Genomic DNA, 13,193 nt, shown 5'->3' on the forward strand with positions numbered 1-13,193 from the left:
CCGCCCCGGACCCCGTTGCTAATTAACAGTTAATTACACCTGCAAATCTGGCCTCAGGCCAGCGACCTGCAAATTAGCAGTGCTAATAAGGAGCCATCCCAAATTTACGGAACCCTAGCCGCAGCTTGGCGTCAGGGCGTGTGGCGGTTGAGCGTGCGAAATCCGTCGCGTCCCGGGCCGGGGTCGTTGCGGGCTACCGGCTCCCGGCCCCGAGCGGGCATCCGACTCGGACTCGGATGCAGCGAGCAGTACTGGTACGCTCCCGCCTGCAGCCCCTCCGCGCCAGCATGTCTTCTACCAGCGCGCCCGCCCTGTCCGCGTACTCGACGTGCGAGCTCTCCGACGCCCTCATCAAGCTCGGCGCGCCGCACGGCGGGCACGTCCCCGACATCCACCTCTTCTCGCCCGCCCCCGCCCCGCGCGACTTCCGCCTCTGCGGGCCCGCGTACACCGTGCAGATGGTCCTCGCGTCGGACAGGCGCGCGCCCAAGCCGCCCGCGCACTTCGTCGACACCGCCCCGAGCGGGTCCGTCATCGTGATCAGCGCCCCTCCCCGTTCGTCCGCGTCTCGCACTTGACTCTTCGTTCGTTCGTGTATCGACGCTGCTCCCCGCAGAAACGAAGAACGCCGTCTGGGGCGGGCTCATGACTGCCGGCGCGCAGAGCCGCGGCGCGCTCGGCGTCGTCATCTCGGGTCGCTGCAGGGACCTCTCCGAACATCGTTCCTCCAACTTCCCCGTCTTCGCCCGAGCGCACTCGACGCTCGGCCAGTCCCCCTTCACCCGCCCCTCCCAGGTCAATGTCCCCGTGACGATCCACTCAGAGTCCGCCTTCCCCGCGCTCACCGTCAACCCGGGCGATATAATGGTCGCAGACGAGGACGGCGTCGTGTGTGTTCCTCAGGGGGACGTGCAGAAGGTGCTCGAGCTGGCGGCACGCGGCAGGGAGGTGGACGCCAAGTGCTTGGCTGATATCAAGGCTGGCAAGGGTGTGCAAGCTTCGTTCAAGGAGCACCGGGGAAAGTAGGGGCTTACGATCACAAACGGTGCAACGTGGAATACGCAACCGGTATAACAAAATGTCTATCGTCTTGAATAAATACCCAAAACTCTACTGATACATAGTGAGCTACATGTCTGCGTGCATAAAATAAATACCTGAGATCGCCCATACGAAAGAAATCTACCGCTGCCCAGAAGCCTTCCCGTCTATCGTTTCTTTCCCTTCTTGTCCTTCTGACTCTGAGGCTTCAACGACTCCACCTGCGCCTCCAGTATCGCGCCCCGACTCAAACAAAAGTCGATATGCGCATTCAGCCCCGCGTTGTCCGTCTCCATCTCCTTGCCGCATATCGGGCAGGTGCAGTCCCTCACCCCCTGTTCCTGCACAGCACTCGTCGGCTTCTGACGAGCCTTACTGGGCGGCTTCCTCGCAGGCACCTTGGAGGACGAGGAGACAGGCTTGGAACCTGAGCTCGAAGACGCGGAGAGGGGTGGCCGGGATGGCTTCGACGGGGATTCTGCTCGTGCACCAGGATCCTGTGGAATCTCGATCTCCAAGCCCGCTTCCTCAAACTCGTGTTCGTCAAACCCGGGCATAGTCTCGTATTCGTCTTGCTCCCCGTCGACAGCTTCGTCAACCTCCGCTGGCTCTGGTTTGTGTCGCTTGTTGGGCGACGGAGGCCCTGCCGAGGTAAAGAACTAGCGCAACGAATACTGTGGGTTACTGGACTGGCTATAGTTTGTAGGAAGAACATACACGTTTGATCCCTCGATCCTCCGAAGCCTTCAGATCTTTGAGCTTCGTCATCCGGAGCCCAATCAGGCGCAGCTTCACCGGCCACTCGTGCATGAGCAGCTCCTTCCCCGACTACACGCTCGTCAGACCTTACCCGTCACGGCATACTATTCAGCACGTACCGAGAACAAGTCTTCCTTCTTGCTGATCCACCGATCGAAGGACTTCGCCCGCGTGAAGACTGGTATGACAATCGATCTCAGCATGTTTATAGAAGGATGAGGGTGAGCGACGGATCTTTACCTTGGTACGTATCCAGCTTATACTTCAACGTCAACGTCCGCCCAGCCCACCCGCTCTTCTCCATATCACTCTCCAGCTCCGTCGCGACTTCCTCAAGTTTCTTCAGTATCTGCTCCTTATCGCCCAGCGGGCTGAACGTCCTGGACGTAATATCAACATCAGCCCTCCACCTTAGCTCATCCTAGGCTCACCGTTCAGCACCGATACTCTTCCTCTCCTCTCTCTGGACCGGTGTCACGTTGTTCGAGGCTATCCCGAGGTGCGTCCGGAGGAGGAACTGCAGCCCGAAGTACTTGTCCATCAAATACACCGTCGCGCGGTGGGTGTAGATATCTCCACATGTCTATTCCAGCTGTTCAGCAATTGGTCAACGGAGAAAGTTCGCTGCTGTCAGACGCGCCTTGATACCTATAGATTCGAGCAACCTCTCGTTGACCCGCCCTATTCCGGGGATTTTCCGGATGGAGAGGTCGTGCATGAAGGAGAGGATGGCGTCCCGGTCAAAGGGGAGGTGGAATTGCCCGTTCGGCTTGTTCTGGTTCAACGTCAGTTCTCGGAAGACCTGGGTAGCCGTGAGCCTGGCTGACCTTATCGGAGCATATCTGAAAGCGTAGATGTGAATATGCGGCGACACAGCGAGAAGGCGGGAACCGACCTTGGCGAGCATCTGGATCGGAATTGGCACGTCAGAACATGGGTTGTTGAGAAGATGAATGAAGCCTGCCTTGTTCGGAGCTATACCGGCGCTTACTGTGAGTTTCGTCTCTCGATGGACGCGCTCACGCATCTGCTGAACACAGTCGTCCGCGCTCAGGGAGTGCTCCTCGCAGTATTTCGTGATGCTGACGAAGGAAAGGTCGGTAGACATTCCTTCCGATCGAGAAGGGGACTCTCTTACTTCATGTACCCCTCGTCGCATCCCGCAGGATACATATTAGGGTCGTACTGCTTGAATATGGTCATGATCTGGTCGGACATCTCGGAGTACCTCTTGAAATGCATGTCTACGAATATGAGGTCCGGACAGAGTTTCTTGGCTATGAACCCTAGTGGACTGTAAGGCGGGTCTGTGCGGCTGGAATATTCAAAGACTATCGAACCTGGCATGCCCGAGCGCACTCCAAATTTACGGGCTTCGTATGATGCTGTGGTCAAGACGCCATGCAGAGATCCTACCTTCGCTCAGACTTAGCGGCAACTGACGGAGAATGGACCAAGCTACTCACACCGAAGGGCTTTCCCGCCAGGGAGGGATTGTCAAGCATTTCGACGTTGGCATAGAATGCGTCCATGTCAACGTGGACGATGATTTGGCTGAGATCACGGTTCGCTTCCAAGTCCAGCAGCTAAGGGGAGGCGCGAGTTAGGCGTACGGAGTCTCGGCTTGACTGGCGAACTTGGATATCCGGACGCACAATATGATCAACTGTCTTCTCAATCTTGGCTAACCGAACGTGAGTTACGATGATGAATATAGAGGAGATAGATGTGGCACACGTATGTCAGCGTTCTTCCGAAGCTCGTCGCGCTGCTTGAGAATCCCAGCAATCCTTTCTGTCAAATCTTTATCTTTCCTCTTCTCGTTCTAAACAGGAATAGCCTCCGCTTCATCGTCGCGCCCACAACGTACACGCCGCATATAAATACCTCGTAGAACTTGGATCCTTTGGATGCTTCTGCGATGACACGGTTGATCTCAGTTTGGTCTTTCGCAAGTCTGTCGGGAGAGCATTGTTGGTAAGTCTTTCATTGATGGTCCGTCGCTTATCACTCACCCGGCTTTAGTTACGGAGGGACCAGCGAGACGCTTTATGAGACTTGCAGCGTCCTGAGAAGGAATTGGAACAGACTCGGACTCGGTAGGCATAGTGACTCTGTCAATGGTATCTGCCTTCAGCCTCAAATTTGACGAAAGAGCATCGCGACAGCAAAGAGTCGACGTTATCGGGTGGAATGCAGGCGCACGAAAGCAATACGAAGGCACCACTTCCTCGGTTGTGGCCGCGGAAAGCTCGGTGCCGGTGCCACAGAACTAAGGTCGTGGGAATTGATCGCGAAGCACATATCTTTCTACTCAACGCCAGATCCAGGTCGACCGATCTCGGCGCTGCCACAAGATGCACGGGTCACAAGATATCGTCGATACCGAGAAGAAATATATATTATACATCCTAGCATTTACTGTGTAATATTTGCAATGAGATACCATAAATAAAACGGAGAATCTACGGCCAACGATCCTCATGAACGAAAATCTAGTCATGCTGGGCATACCGAGTCAAGTATCAAGCTGGTCTGAAACGCTGAAACTTATAGTACCTTCCACGGTGTCCCAAATTTCCTCTCCGGCCGCCCTCTCAATAGCCATCACTGCCTCCTTATCATCTGGGGTTTTGGCAGCTTCAGCCATAGCGAACGCGGCTCCCTGCTCCAGCAAAGATACTGGCACGGACTTCGAGGAAACAAACAGCTTCAGTAAGCACGCGTCCCAGCTATATTTACTGGAGTTTCGGAAGGAGGTGTCACAACAGATCCTGGACGGGCCAAGAACCAGCTGGGAGTGCCTGCGGAGAGGGGGCGCAGGATTATCATGATCCGGAATGAACAGCATATTGGCCCCGTAACCGTCAGCACGCATGGAGGCGAGATATGGCCAAAGATCGACTTCCGAGTCATTGCGGAGGACAACCTGGTAAAAGCTGTTTTCTTCATGCCGCATCTGCGCTCTGCCATGTGCGAATAAGTTCGCGCTAACGCGACGTCCGGTTTGAGGGTCAAATCGGTACAATTGGATGGTAATAAAGGCACGCAGAGGATGGTTCGGATTATCTCGATGAAGATGCAGGTGAAAACGGGCGGCAGTGTCAGCCACGCCAATCCCGTCCTTCGGTAGCGCAGGTACAGGAGAAGTCTGTTGCATGGCATCCAATGTGCCGCGATCCCCTGCAACATGGCTTTCCGTCCGCCGAGAGTCAGTCCCGATAACGAGGTCTTCGTGACGCCGAAAGAATCCCGCGAGAGCCTTCTTCAACTGCAGATAGACCGGCGCCCTAGTGTTCCACCTGGTGATTCTCGCCCATCCCTCGTCCTTGAGCGGCCGGCTCGGCACTCGAGACCGTGCAAAAGACCAGGTCGGGTGAATCTCAACTACGGACAGAGTCGTAAGCGGGGGATTTAGAGATCCGCGACGATTGTGTTCGTGGAAACTGAGTTCGCTCCCCTCTACGATACCATGTTCCGAACCAGCCCCGACGCGCAGCTTGGAGTCGTCGTCCCAGTCAACAGCAACGAATTGCGACTCTGGAACGAAGGGAACTCCGCCGAAGAGGATGCGATCCTGGTCTTTGCCCACGCAGACAGCTCGCTGCTCGCGGCTAAAACCATTGATGTAGCCTAGCAGCTGAGCATACGTCGTGCGATGCAGGGACACCTTGTCCTTGACCGTTAGAAGAGAATGAGTGAATCTTCCGCCCTCTTTCCCCTCTAACGCTCTATCCCGGGGACCACAAGCGGCGAGCAAAATGTGGCTGCTCCGCCGCTGGTAGAAGCCGTCTCTGTCAGCTCGGATACCTAGTTTCCCCTGTAAACCCCTCCACATATTCGTATGCAAGTCATGCGGCCTGCACTTCATCGTAGGCGTGCATCGCAAACGGCTCGCGTGCTCTGTCGGTGCAAAGCAGCAATCGAGCATGACAGTGATGTTGTTGCCCTTGGCTTCAGCAAGCTCCTGCAGCATCGCCTGCAGGGAGACGGCGGATATCCCCGCCACCCGCCCTTCAGGACCTCTGGTGTCATGATCGAAGGTGCAGAGCACTTGTACTTCCCCCGGCTTCCCTGAGAACCAATCCAGAGGGCCAGAGATGGTCGATCCATGACCGGCAAAGTAGATGAGGATAGCATCTCCGTGCTCGATAGCGTCGTTATTAAGGAGGTGACGGGTGAACTGATCTTCGATGTTCCGCTTCGTGGCTTTGTTGTTAATCAGGAAGGACACTTGGTCCCGTGGGACACCGAGATCGTGCTTGAGCCAGCGCTTGACAGCAGTGGCATCGTCGACAGCGGAAGTCAAGTCCCAGATATTCCCGGACTTGTAGGAATCGATTCCGACGACGAGGGCAAAGACACGGGTGGCCATCTCTAGAATGATGCTATGAAGCTGTCTATACACGTAGCAGCCGTTGTTAGGGCTTACCTAGGTCAAATACTTGATTCGGTAGTTAAATCAGAGGGGTTGTGGGCGAGGACTACGAGCACTGAGCGACATTTTCATCTTTTAAACCCATCTATTTGCGCAGTGCAGCAACACGTTGAATCATGTCCTTGTCGTCATTAATTCACGTGTACCTGTAATAAATGAAAGTGACGACTCGTGAGGTAGACAGCAATGTAGGGAAAAGGCAAACTGATATCATCCGCCTGCCGGCAAGCAGGCTCACGGAGGGCCATGGTCAGTGAACATACCTCCGACGACATGACGAAATGGATCTCGTTGTGTTTATCACACCATCAGTGAGATCCCAACGTCATGGCGCCCCTGTACGGTACCCGAGGTACTCTAGATAGCTGGTATAGCTACCGTTGTACTGTTAAGTGATGGCGAACCGGTAAGGAGGAACGGAGTGAGAAGCACGTCTCACAGCGTGTGAGATATAGCATTCAGCCACAGCAATGGAGAAAGACGCCGCTATTTCTCCGTCAGGACTTCCTAGTGATTCCAAGGGCTACTCTGACAAAGCTCGAGGCTTGCCGTAATATAAGCTGGAACTTGTAATGTTGCGGTTAGCAGCGAATTCGAATTAGTGCTCGGATTCCCGTCGGAATCGCGAACGAGTCAATATTATTGATGTGCTACCTGTTAAGAAAATTATAGCAGAGGGACCAGGGAAACAGATAAGAATGTCTGGCCGCACGGGAGGCCACAAGTCATCAAGTCATCGGGCAGTTGTGGAAGGCGAACAACTTGAACATATGCGCATGTTATGTTTCGGGGCAAATACGAGCAAATAGACTCGAGCTCCCTCAGGCTGGACTTCCATGATGGCTTTCGTATGCCAACAATGCAAGAACCCACTACAGGTACTTCAATATGATTGAATCGTGTTCACTCATGTCAACTGCACAGATGAATCCAGCTCGACGCGTCCTTGGTGGACTTGGCACCGTCCGCCTTCGACATGATAGCAGCAGCCCTGCCTGCGCCGCTGCCAAGTAGTGCGCGCCCTCAGTCGGAAGCGGAACAGCTCGCAAGATTGCCTTCGCCGTCCTCATCCAAAGCAGCGTGGCAGCGAGCCGCACAGTCCAACCCTCTGCGGACTTCGTCACCCTTGTCAGCGCGTGCGCAGGCTAAACAACCTCATCGCGAACCTCAAGCGCCGAATGACTCGTTCGTACTCCTCCAAGACAGTGTAATCAAGACGATCCCTTCGTCACTCCCGTCGCCCTCCGATGGAAAGAAGTTTTCTGTGTCTAGGTCGCGGCACGCTCCCACTAAAGCCGCCGCCTCGTTCTCATCTTCAGAACCTGAGCCACCCAATCCTTCACCCTTATCGCACCACCTCCACGCAAGCTTGCGCTTGTTCAATCTTCTATCTAGTAGGACTGATGTGGACCATCCACTATGCGCGGAATGCACACACATCTTACTCTCTACGCTTGAGAAGCAGCTGGAGGAGACCAAGAAAGAAAGGGATGGATATCTAGCGTTTGAGAAAGAGGTTCGGAAAGAAAAGGAGCGGGAATCGAAGGAACTGAATAAAGCAGACGTCGAAAGAACTATTGAGAGCCTGAAGGAGGAAGAGCGATGGGCTATCGAGAAACTGCGAGAAACTGAAACGGAACGCGAGAAGTTGGAAGAAGAGATGAAAGCCCTGGAATTAGAGGAGAAGGCTCTGGAAGAGGAGGAGGCTGAGTTCGTCTTTGCGGGGTTTCGTTTCTGGGTATCTCTCACCTTCGTTTGTGGCAGGTTCTGGCGGGTCCACAATACCCATGTCATAAATTCTGCGCAGCAAGCGTCGCAATTGGCAGCTTTGCGCGCGGCATACGCCGCCGATGCTGCTACCTTAGAGAAACTGGAGCGCACGAACGTGTATAACGACGCATTTTGTATAGGCCACGACGGCGTCTTCGGGACCATCAACGGGCTCCGTCTCGGTAGAGTGCCAGGAGTACCTGTACGTCCGGTTATCTCCCGACACGAGCATACCTAATGAAAGTGTTAGGTTGAATGGACAGAGATCAACGCTGCCTGGGGCCAGACCCTCCTCCTGTTACACACGATTGCCCGAAAGCTGGAATTCACGTTTGAGAAGTGCGTTGCTCCTTTTGAGCTGGCTGATTCTCAGCTTACGTCCAAGCCTTTAATGTATAGTTATCGCCTCGTTCCAATGGGGTCTTTCTCCCGCATCGAGAGGACGACAGGTGATAAAGCCACCTACGGCTTGTATGGTTCCGGCGATCTCCACATAGGCCGTTTGCTACACAACCGCCGATTCGACTTTGCTATGGTCGCATTCCTTGAGTGCTTGAAACAAGTCGTTGACTATGTCAAATCTCAAGATGCAACCGTTGAATTCCCTCATCCGTAGGCAGATTGTTCCCCTGCACCGTGATCACTGACGAGGTGGAATTACCAGGATCATCAAAGATAAGATCGGCGAGGCTTCCGTCAAGCTTCAGTTCAGTCAAGAAGAGGCGTGGACACGCGCTCTTCGGCATATACTACTGGCATTGAAGATCCTCCTCAAGTGGACTACCAATGGCGCTAACGGGTAACTGGCCTTGCTGCAAGCCGCCGCCTCTCCCTTGTAGAACGTACCAAGAGCGCGAGCGTAATAGGTATGGCTTTTCACATGCCGGACGTCGGACTTTGTTCTCCTACATGCCTCCGTCCGTGCGGATCCCAGCGTTTACTTGTATTGCCTGTGTCTACTATAATGGCGGTATTCAACGTCTAAGCACTACGAATGGTTAGCTATTCGGATTTCGGACCTGATCTTGATCCGTCAACAATCTGAGCCAAATCTGTGACTATATACGTCAAGCCTAAAATCACGCCAACATGACACCTTCATACGAGCTATGCAGGAACACAGTCCAGCCACAAATCCTTGCACTCGTATTTATCTCTTTGTTCACTTCTCTTGCCGGCCGTAGGCTACCCTCTCTTGGATTCCTTGGTTCTCAAGTTGGTTTCTTACCTGAAGTTCTGGGTCTGGCCGGATAATCGGTACTTGCTTGGTAAGTCATGCTGGTTTGTCAGCCTACCACTAATCATCCTTGAAATAGTGTTTTCAGGAAGAGGTAGATCCCATCGCCTAGCTTCACTGCCCTACCGCAAACCCAGTTATAATGGGTTTACTGTCTCTCGGTACTCCACTAGCTTGGGATGACGCCAAAAAGTATGCGGAGCACGTCAGACACCACGGTATCACGCAGTTTCTGAACATCTGGGACCGTATGAAGGATCGGACAGGAGACGAATTGCTATGGGGTGACGAGGTATCACGGTCTTGTTATGGTCTTGCGCACTTCCCTTAATGATCGAGACATGCTGCCTCCTTCAAGATCGAATATATGGTCGTGTCCTTCGACGATACGGAAAAGAACGCGAAATTGTCTCTGCGGCAGACAGAAATCCTGCAGAAACTCAGTTCTATCGTCAGCGACATCTCGTCCGGCCTCGGCGATGAGTAGGTTTTCATTGCTCTCGCAGCTTTCATTAATCCGACGCCGTCGCCAGTGTCGCTGTCCCGACTTTCCATCCTGAATATGGACGTTACATGCTTGAATCGACACCTGGAGCCCCGTACACGGGCTCTATTCCGGACGTGCTATCAGTGGAAAACAACATGCGTTATAGGTATGATGCAGTCCGCCTGGATCCTGGTCGCATATCTTGAGCTTATCATCAAGGCGCAACCTCGCCCGTAAACACCTCAAGTCCCACGAGATCCCCATGACCTTCACTTCCTTCCCTCGTCTCGGTGTGCCCGGGGTGTTTACGGAGCCATACTTTGACCCAGCAGATGCCGTTTCTAGTCATAGTTTATTCCTGCCGGAGGAGATAACGAACCCCCATGCACGTTTTCCGTCGGTGGCTTACTTTCTCTTCCTGGTTTGCAACTAAACCGGTTCGTATGTAGGACCTTGACTGCGAATATTCGTCGGAGACGCGGGTCCAAGGTTGCCATGAACCTGCCGTTGTTCATTGACGAGCGCACGCCTCGACCTTTCGTGGATCCTACAATACCCTGGCAACGCAACATATATTGGGAAGACCCTGGTCAGTGCTCAGGTTCTCAGGATTGTGCGGTCAGCTAAGGCAGCGGTCATAGAGGCTAGGAATGGCGCCGCTCTTTTGGACCATATTTACATGGATGCCATGGGCTTCGGCATGGGATGCTGCTGTTTACAGCTGACATTCCAGAGCTGTAATGTGGCGGAAGCTCGCCGCATGTATGATGCCATGGTGCCGTTGGCTCCCATTATGGTGAGTTAACGCGTACTTTCGTCACATATCCTGCCTTATTCTCAAATAGCTAGCATTAACTGCGAGCAGTCCACTATGGCGAGGCTATATTGCGGACGTCGATTGTCGCTGGAACGTGATCGCTGGCGCCGTCGACGATCGAACGGAAGAAGAACGGGGGTTGAAGGTACGGCCCGATCACCGTACCCTGAAAGAATACATACTAATTAGCTGCTCAGCCCTTGAAGGAAAATAGAAGGCGCATTCCGAAGTCTCGGTATGACAGTGTCAGTCTGTATATTTCGGAGGACTGGATAAACCGCCCGGAATATAATGATATCCCCGCACCTGTCCACGAGAAAATTTATGAGCGTTTGCGCAGGCATGGTAGGTCGATGTCATGCTCACTTATTGCGCTACCGTTGCTCATCCGTACGTAGGAATCGATGCTGCCCTGGCTAGACATATTTCTCATCTATTCATCCGGGATCCGTTGGTTATTTTCTCCGAAATGATTGACCAAGATGATTCAACGAGTAACGATCATTTCGAGGTGTGCTCGTTCTTAGTACGGCTGGTGCGCTGCTGAGGTCTCGAATTGATTCTAGAATATCCAGTCTACAAATTGGCAGACTGTCCGGTTCAAGCCTCCTCCAGTGGATTCTGCGATTGGATGGAGAGTCGAGTTCCGGAGTATGGAAGTTCAGTTAACAGACTTCGAGAATGCTGCATTTGCCGTGTTCTTCGTGCTGTTAACGCGAGCTATCCTGCACTTTAGTCTTAATCTCTACGTACCCATATCGAAGGTACGTACCTTCGTGTTTCAACCGTCGCTAAACTCACGCATCCCTTTTTTAGGTCGACGAGAATATGCAGAAGGCGCAGAAGAGGGACGCAGTCCACTCGCAGCGGTTTTATTTCCGCAAAGACGTGTTTCCATTATCTTCGCGTGTGTCGTCAGTAGTTTCATCACCTGGTTCCGTCTCTCCGATGGACGGTACGCCTAACGGATTGAATGGGCATGCACCATCGAAAGAAAAGAAACTGAGGAACTGCTATCCGAAGTTCCCCGATCCTGACGACCATATCAACTTTGGTCCGGTAGACGAAGAATACGTCGAGATGAGCATTGACGAAATTATGAATGGCAAAGTACGTCTTGTTCTTGCGTGGTTCTGGGCGTTTCCTGACCTTTTCGCTAGGGAGCCGATTTTCCGGGTCTCCTCAGTCTCGTGTACGCATATCTAGAGACGCTTGACATCGATAAGACCAGTCGGGATAGAATCGAGCAGTATCTCGACCTCATTCGGGGCAAGAGCAACGGTGAGTCGATTCTCAAACCTGCTTGAGGCGTAATTCACGCTCGGTCGTATTTTAGGCTCGCTCCAAACGACTGCAACATGGATAAGAAACTTTGTTCGCAACCACCCTTCGTATAAATACGACTCAGTCGTAAGCCAGGAGATCAACTACGACCTTATGCGGTCGGTGGATGAGATGTACGTGAGCCACTTGCATGGCGTGAAACGATCTTAACACGACGAATCCAGTGAACGTGGCGTACGCACAGCACCTGGTCTCTTACCCGAGTGCTTCGTGGGCAGTCATCATGCCCACGTCTCCTTAACTTAAGTGTCTACCGGACTCGCATAGGCCATCCGAGCTACTCTGTAGCCATAGTTTACATGTATTCTTAACTATACGGGGAAGGTGTGAGTCCGTGTGTATTGGTCCCCGTGGTGTGTTCGTCGTCGACACGCAGATGGGAACGCAAATCAACAATTCCACACTGACAGTGGTCAGTGTAGTGACAGCAGCGGCCTCGGAGGCGTCCGGCAAGGCCATTCGCAAAGTCCCACGCTGCTGACCCAAATCGGTCTTTGCACTCTTGAGCTTGCCAACAATGTCGAGTCTACGTCTCCTCTCGACCGTCGCCCGGCGCGCACCGTCGACATTCCCAGCAGGGAGGAGAGGATATGCGGAAGCTGCAGACAAAATAAAACTGTCCCTGGTATTGCCCCACCAGGTATGCATTGTTAGTGCGTGTGTCTGGCGTGACCTAATCCTTTGCCAGTCCATTTTCTCTTCAGCAGATGTTGTACAAGTCAACATCTCCGCTGCCACTGGTGATATGGGTATTTTAGCCAACCATGTGCCGTCCATTGAGCCATTAAGACCCGGTTTGGTTGAGGTGGTCGAATCAGGGAACACCTCTAAGAAGTGGTTTGGTGAGTAACCCCACACGTCTGCTGGTCGCGCTTTTCCAACTCGGATGCGTGTAGTCTCTGGCGGCTTCGCCACCGTTCACCCTAACAACAAACTTACCATCAACGTTGTTGAGGCCGCTTCCTTGGACGACTTCTCTCCGGAGGTGCGCTGCTCTCACCGTATCACACAGGCCATAGCCCTGATGCTGTTCCATAGGCTGTTCGTGCGAACTTGCAGGAGGCTCAAAGGGTCATCGCAGGGAACGGTTCAGAGGAAGACAAAGCTGAAGCCAGGATCGAGGCGGACGTGTATGAGGCGCTGCAGCATGCGCTTGCGTCGAAGTAGATTTAAGCCTCCAGTCTGTATCATTCCCGGACTAGATCACTTTGCGGTTCACGACTGAGCTGGGCTGCCTTGAGTATATCCGTTCATGCACATACTTAGCTAGGTGTAATGCTGCTGCCTTTCGCCTAGGCTC

The 13,193-nt window shown here is 53.3% G+C and overlaps 6 protein-coding genes across 6 annotated transcripts; 4 read left to right on the forward strand and 2 right to left on the reverse strand.

Moving 5' to 3' along the window:
- Positions 1-287: 287 nt before the first annotated feature.
- GLOTRDRAFT_137589 (RraA-like protein) lies at positions 288-1,257 on the forward strand (the record flags this gene model as incomplete). Its single annotated transcript, XM_007866148.1, has 2 exons — positions 288-555; positions 617-1,257. 2 exons carry the CDS (start codon positions 288-290, stop codon positions 1,024-1,026), a joined length of 678 nt encoding a protein of 225 aa, XP_007864339.1. The 3' UTR covers positions 1,027-1,257.
- GLOTRDRAFT_137590 (DNA/RNA polymerase) lies at positions 1,209-3,907 on the reverse strand (the record flags this gene model as incomplete). The annotated part of the gene is made up of 16 exons (XM_007866149.1): positions 1,209-1,700; positions 1,759-1,869; positions 1,920-1,978; positions 2,041-2,180; positions 2,232-2,383; positions 2,441-2,575; positions 2,628-2,642; positions 2,696-2,707; positions 2,792-2,882; positions 2,939-3,086; positions 3,141-3,216; positions 3,267-3,386; positions 3,456-3,484; positions 3,538-3,625; positions 3,688-3,757; positions 3,816-3,907. 16 exons carry the CDS (start codon positions 3,905-3,907, stop codon positions 1,209-1,211), a joined length of 1,830 nt encoding a protein of 609 aa, XP_007864340.1.
- A 276-nt stretch (positions 3,908-4,183) lies between these two features.
- Positions 4,184-6,175, reverse strand: GLOTRDRAFT_137591 (uncharacterized protein; the record flags this gene model as incomplete). The annotated part of the gene is made up of 1 exon (XM_007866150.1): positions 4,184-6,175. One exon carries the CDS (start codon positions 6,173-6,175, stop codon positions 4,319-4,321), a length of 1,857 nt encoding a protein of 618 aa, XP_007864341.1. The 3' UTR covers positions 4,184-4,318.
- An 868-nt stretch (positions 6,176-7,043) lies between these two features.
- On the forward strand, positions 7,044-8,944 carry GLOTRDRAFT_58407 (APG6-domain-containing protein). The gene is made up of 6 exons (XM_007866151.1): positions 7,044-7,116; positions 7,173-7,948; positions 8,003-8,210; positions 8,259-8,347; positions 8,408-8,620; positions 8,673-8,944. The coding sequence occupies exons 1-6, from the start codon at positions 7,075-7,077 to the stop codon at positions 8,809-8,811; spliced, it is 1,467 nt and encodes a 488-aa protein (XP_007864342.1). The 5' UTR covers positions 7,044-7,074; the 3' UTR covers positions 8,812-8,944.
- A 256-nt stretch (positions 8,945-9,200) lies between these two features.
- Positions 9,201-12,229, forward strand: GLOTRDRAFT_115232 (gamma glutamylcysteine synthetase). Its single transcript, XM_007866152.1, has 15 exons — positions 9,201-9,276; positions 9,325-9,537; positions 9,604-9,728; positions 9,779-9,898; positions 9,952-10,128; positions 10,182-10,321; positions 10,374-10,528; positions 10,578-10,694; positions 10,747-10,894; positions 10,948-11,060; positions 11,116-11,313; positions 11,366-11,659; positions 11,710-11,830; positions 11,886-12,006; positions 12,058-12,229. Exons 2-15 carry the CDS (start codon positions 9,388-9,390, stop codon positions 12,137-12,139), a joined length of 2,061 nt encoding a protein of 686 aa, XP_007864343.1. The 5' UTR covers positions 9,201-9,276; positions 9,325-9,387; the 3' UTR covers positions 12,140-12,229.
- A 181-nt stretch (positions 12,230-12,410) lies between these two features.
- Positions 12,411-13,060, forward strand: GLOTRDRAFT_38666 (epsilon subunit of F1F0-ATP synthase N-terminal domain-containing protein; the record flags this gene model as incomplete). The annotated part of the gene is made up of 4 exons (XM_007865771.1): positions 12,411-12,533; positions 12,582-12,735; positions 12,790-12,878; positions 12,932-13,060. 4 exons carry the CDS (start codon positions 12,411-12,413, stop codon positions 13,058-13,060), a joined length of 495 nt encoding a protein of 164 aa, XP_007863962.1.
- Between the last annotated feature and the right edge of the window lie 133 nt (positions 13,061-13,193).

This window comes from Gloeophyllum trabeum, assembly GCF_000344685.1.
Source record: "Gloeophyllum trabeum ATCC 11539 unplaced genomic scaffold GLOTRscaffold_00004, whole genome shotgun sequence".
NCBI lineage: Eukaryota > Fungi > Basidiomycota > Agaricomycetes > Gloeophyllales > Gloeophyllaceae > Gloeophyllum > Gloeophyllum trabeum.

Excerpts from the sequence above, each read along its gene's own strand:
- GLOTRDRAFT_115232 (XM_007866152.1), top strand. The coding sequence starts at position 9,388 with ATGGGTTTACTGTCTCTCGGTACTCCACTAGCTTGGGATGACGCCAAA. Across the intron at positions 10,695-10,746 it reads AAGAAGAACGGGGGTTGAAG|CCCTTGAAGGAAAATAGAAG; the intron begins GTACGGCCCGAT and ends TTAGCTGCTCAG. Across the intron at positions 12,007-12,057 it reads ATGCGGTCGGTGGATGAGAT|TGAACGTGGCGTACGCACAG; the intron begins GTACGTGAGCCA and ends CGACGAATCCAG.
- GLOTRDRAFT_58407 (XM_007866151.1), top strand. The coding sequence starts at position 7,075 with ATGATGGCTTTCGTATGCCAACAATGCAAGAACCCACTACAG. Across the intron at positions 7,117-7,172 it reads AATGCAAGAACCCACTACAG|CTCGACGCGTCCTTGGTGGA; the intron begins GTACTTCAATAT and ends AGATGAATCCAG. Across the intron at positions 8,621-8,672 it reads ACCGTTGAATTCCCTCATCC|GATCATCAAAGATAAGATCG; the intron begins GTAGGCAGATTG and ends TGGAATTACCAG.